At 36.4% G+C, this 4,072-nt stretch overlaps 1 protein-coding gene across 1 annotated transcript in view; it reads left to right on the top strand.

The window, feature by feature from the left end:
* DNAH6 (dynein axonemal heavy chain 6) overlaps nt 1-4,072 on the top strand; it is a 262,220-nt gene that overhangs the window by 199,540 nt on the left and 58,608 nt on the right. The window contains exon 63 of the mRNA XM_023536421.1: nt 707-867. Coding sequence (XP_023392189.1) covers nt 707-867 — 161 coding nt within the window. The remainder of the gene's footprint in view (nt 1-706; nt 868-4,072) is intronic.

The following is a 4,072-nucleotide window of genomic DNA, read 5'->3' as shown; positions in this document are numbered from 1 at the left end:
TACAGCAGTAAAAATTAACACAATAACACACAATAATATAAATTAATCTAAATAAATAATGTTGAATGAAATACGCCAAATACAAAAATGTATATACTCTAAGATTCCACTTATATAAAATTCAAAAACAAGCAAAATTAATCTATGGCGTTAGAATTCAAAATAGTTGTTACCCTTGAGAATGAAGAAGGATACTAATTGGAAGGATGCTGGTTCTTTTTTTTTTTGTCCTAAGTGGTGGTACATGTGTATATTCACCTTAGGAGAATCCAGTAAGCCATACATTAATGACTTGTGTGATTTTTCTATATATATGTTAAACTTTAATTTTTTTTGTTTTTAAAAACTTATTTATGGTGTTGGAAGTCAAGATAGTGGGTATCTTTGGGAAGAAGGAAAGGGAGAAAGGATTGGAGTGGAAAGGGGCATAGATGTATCTGGAGTGTTGGCAAAGATCTCTTCTCAACCACAGATGTTCATTTGTGATAATTCATAGAGCTATATATTTGTTTTTGTGCACTTTTTCGTATGTGTGTTATAGTAAAAATGTTTTTGTAAAAAACAAGAAAAAAACATTTGCACATCTATCAGATTGAGGATTTTAAATGTGTGCTAGTTCTAGGCATCAATCTATGATATTTAAATTTCTTAATAATTGCATTGCTTAAAAAACCATTAAACAGCATTTTATTGTCGTTCAACTCAGGGTGCAATCAATTTCACTGGGGCAAGGACAAGGACCCATTGCTGAAAGAATGATCAAAGATGCAATGAAATTAGGAAACTGGGTATTTTTGCAAAACTGTCATCTTGCTGTTTCTTGGATGTTGGCAATGGAAGAGCTAATTAAAACCTTCACAGATTCAAGTATGTTGAACTCATAGCATTTGCATAATAATACCATTTTATATAGACTTTCTTGTTGAATCCAATTCTTATGATAAATATTTATTGTAGGCATTGTATTTCCCCATACTAAAGAGAAGAAATTTGAGACGTAGAGAGATTGAGTTAAGTTACACAGCCCAGATTCGAAAAAAAGGTCTTCAATTCCAGGTTGAGAGTTCGATCCACTGGGTCATTTCTGTTTCATGTTGCCTTCTATTGGAAGCCTTTTGAAGTCAAATAGATTTTATATAGGCATGAGAAGAAGTAGAAATATGAACTTAGGACAAAGAAGGAAATTAAACCTTTCACTATAGACTGAGAGAAGTAGTGTTTTACCACTTTGTAACCTCTGTTAACTCACATGACAACTAACCATCACATTGTGCCTCATGGCCACACTCCCCCTCCTCCCCCCCCCCCACCCCGGATATGCCCAGTATTATTCATAGTTGCTACCACTAATTATAATATCGCCGCATTTTTTCTTACTCAAGAAAGTATAATGGACTGCAAAGAGATAAGAAGTAGAGTTAGAATCTATTTATTTTTAAATGTTAGTATAAAAACAATTGAAACCATAGGAGCTATGTTATTGGTAATAAACAGGGTAGGCCCCATTTCACTGCTCTGCCAGGAGGCCATGGGAGAGAACCACCTACGTAGGATATCCAGAGCCCTCTCTCTGGTGTCTTCCTTTGTGCCCTGAGCACAGAAAGCTTTCTGGGAAGGTGAAGGTTATGCTACTGGTCTTGCAAGAGACTTTACTTACCTATTAAGGTGAAGAGCTGTTCATTTACAGAGTGGCCAGCCTGCTCTGATTGCCAGCTTCACAGCTTTCCCCTAAAGACCCCTCACTTCCTGGTTCCCCCTTGCCCTGCCTTCCACAAGCTGCTGCTAACAAGGATAAAGAGTCATTTGAATCTACTGTCCAGAATCCCCACTCTTTCCACTCTTCTGCAATGCAGTTAAGAGATGGCCTGCTTCCAGTTGAGCTTGTGGCTTAATTCCATTTAAATGATTAAAGAAAAATGACAAGAAGGCCTTCACTACTGTTTAGGGATCCTGTTTAGGATTATAATTAAGGAAAAATGCTAGGGAATGCATCTAAAAAGCAGTGGTACTACATGAACCTTCAGAATATGGAGATGGGGTTAAGTTTCATGATGACCAGGATAAGTGCATGTGCCAGTTCTTCAAGGGTGGGTGGGCTATGGAAGCCAGCAGCAGTTGTTGATGGGTTTTAAGTGATTGTAGCTCAGTAAAGCTTAAGTGGATAGAAAAATCCTCCTCTGGCCCTTGTTACAATCATTTATTAACTTAAACATTTGAGTTCTGATGTCTAACTTGAACTAGTATAAAATAAAATACATTCAAGTAATAAGCTGAAAGGAGAAAATGAAGGAAGGAAAAAAAGAAACAAAAACTCTGGACTTGAAATTTTAAGACCAAGTGGAGTTCTGCCCCCACCACTTCCTAACTGTACATATCACAGCTCTGCTCTGGGCCTCAGTTTCCCCAGCTATAAAATTGACTGCATTGCATCATTGCTAGAAGTCCCATACTAAGATGATTTCTAAGGTTCCATTCCAGCTCTAAACTTCTATGATGTCTATGAAAGTTAAGGTTCTTGATGCTTTAGCAATTATAAGAGAACAAGTATGAGGGAAAATATCTGCCCTCGTCGAGCTTATTTTCTATGAGGGTAGAGAGACAATAAAACTATATGAAAAAAAAAACCATCTAATAGGAGAGTAAGGAGAATCAGAAAGATCAAGATGAAATGCAGGTAGGAAGAAAGGGTAGCTAGCAATTTTAAATGGTATAGTCTGGGTAGACCTTGTTGAGAAGGTGACATTTGACCAAGACTTGAATAAAGTGAGAAAATCAAAGGAAGAAACATTCTAGACAGGAGGAACAGCTAGTACAAAGGCCCAGGGAGAGGGCAAGTCTGGCATGTTGGAGAAACACCATAATATATGTGTACTTAAAAATCAATGCCAAGAAAGTCATCCTTGACTATTTGGGAGGATTTATCTAGAATGTTACTCAAGCCAGCAGCCTGTCTTGAGATTTCTGGAGCTCCTGTCTTGGCTATAGATAGCTAGTCTTGGCTATAGGAATCAGCTGAGAAAGATTGTCCTTTATCTAAAAGCTACATGTTAAAATCAACTCCTAGTCTTAAATTTTTAGTCCTTGTATCATTATGTCTTCTGCTGGTCCTGCTGTAGCCTCCCTGTTTTTAGAACTCTCTTTGAAGCATTTTTCAAAAAATATTTTTAAAAATGAATACTCAGGCTAATCTAGTGGATATAATCTTGGAATTTCCATATTACCTACTTAGTGATCAAAGTATTATATGCTGTGTGTTTTTCAGTTGTTACTGCTATGAAAGCAAAAATTCTTTCTATGTTGGTGTTCCTATTTTACAGGGCACTAATGAATGTGTGCTTATGCTGGGAGTAGACTAAAAGGTGTCCTTTTCTTCTAGCATGTTAAGTGTTTGTGCAGGTTTGCTTAAAACCCATTCTGTATAAATCAGTTCATTAGGTTTTCTGTTGGGATTAGAGCTCTGCAATTCCTTCTTTCTGTCAAAGTCTTCTTACCAAGGCAATGTTCTACTGGTCTAGCTCAGCAGGAATAGGAAACAGCAAACAGCTTTGTTAGCCATCTGTCCGCTTTGACTTAATACCTTGGCTTAATACAATGTTTGATAGAACATTATTGACCAGAAAACATGGTCAATAATGGTCGCATCTCTAAAAAAGAAGAAAAAAACATAGCAATTCAATTCCCAATGTGTACCTTGGATTTTTTTAAGTAAAAATAAGAATCTCTGCTAACTTTTCATTTAGCAATTCTGTAAAAGATGGGCTATGGAATAATAAATTTTAAGTTCCGTGCCAATTCTGTAACATTTCCTGTTACAGTTTTTCAAAATTGAAATAATGAGGTATAGGCTATGTTTTCTGTACTGATGTGGCACTTATTAAATACTTTTGTACCATGGGGGGGAAAAAAATTCATCCTTGGATGATGCCTATGTCTTCCTGTGATGGGAATGATGATTTTCCCAACATTGCTTTGGCCTTTTGAACCTAGAATAGAGCTCATTATTTCTTAGGTTCTCTGTCCACAGCTCAGAAAGTAAATATATTGACTTAACTTCTTGATGTTACATTCCCTT

The sequence above is a fragment of the Pteropus vampyrus genome, unplaced genomic scaffold, assembly GCF_000151845.1.
Source record: "Pteropus vampyrus isolate Shadow unplaced genomic scaffold, Pvam_2.0 Scaffold156, whole genome shotgun sequence".
Taxonomy (NCBI): domain Eukaryota; kingdom Metazoa; phylum Chordata; class Mammalia; order Chiroptera; family Pteropodidae; genus Pteropus; species Pteropus vampyrus.
Note: the sequence above shows the minus strand (reverse complement) of the source record. Positions and strands in the feature narration are given on the sequence as shown.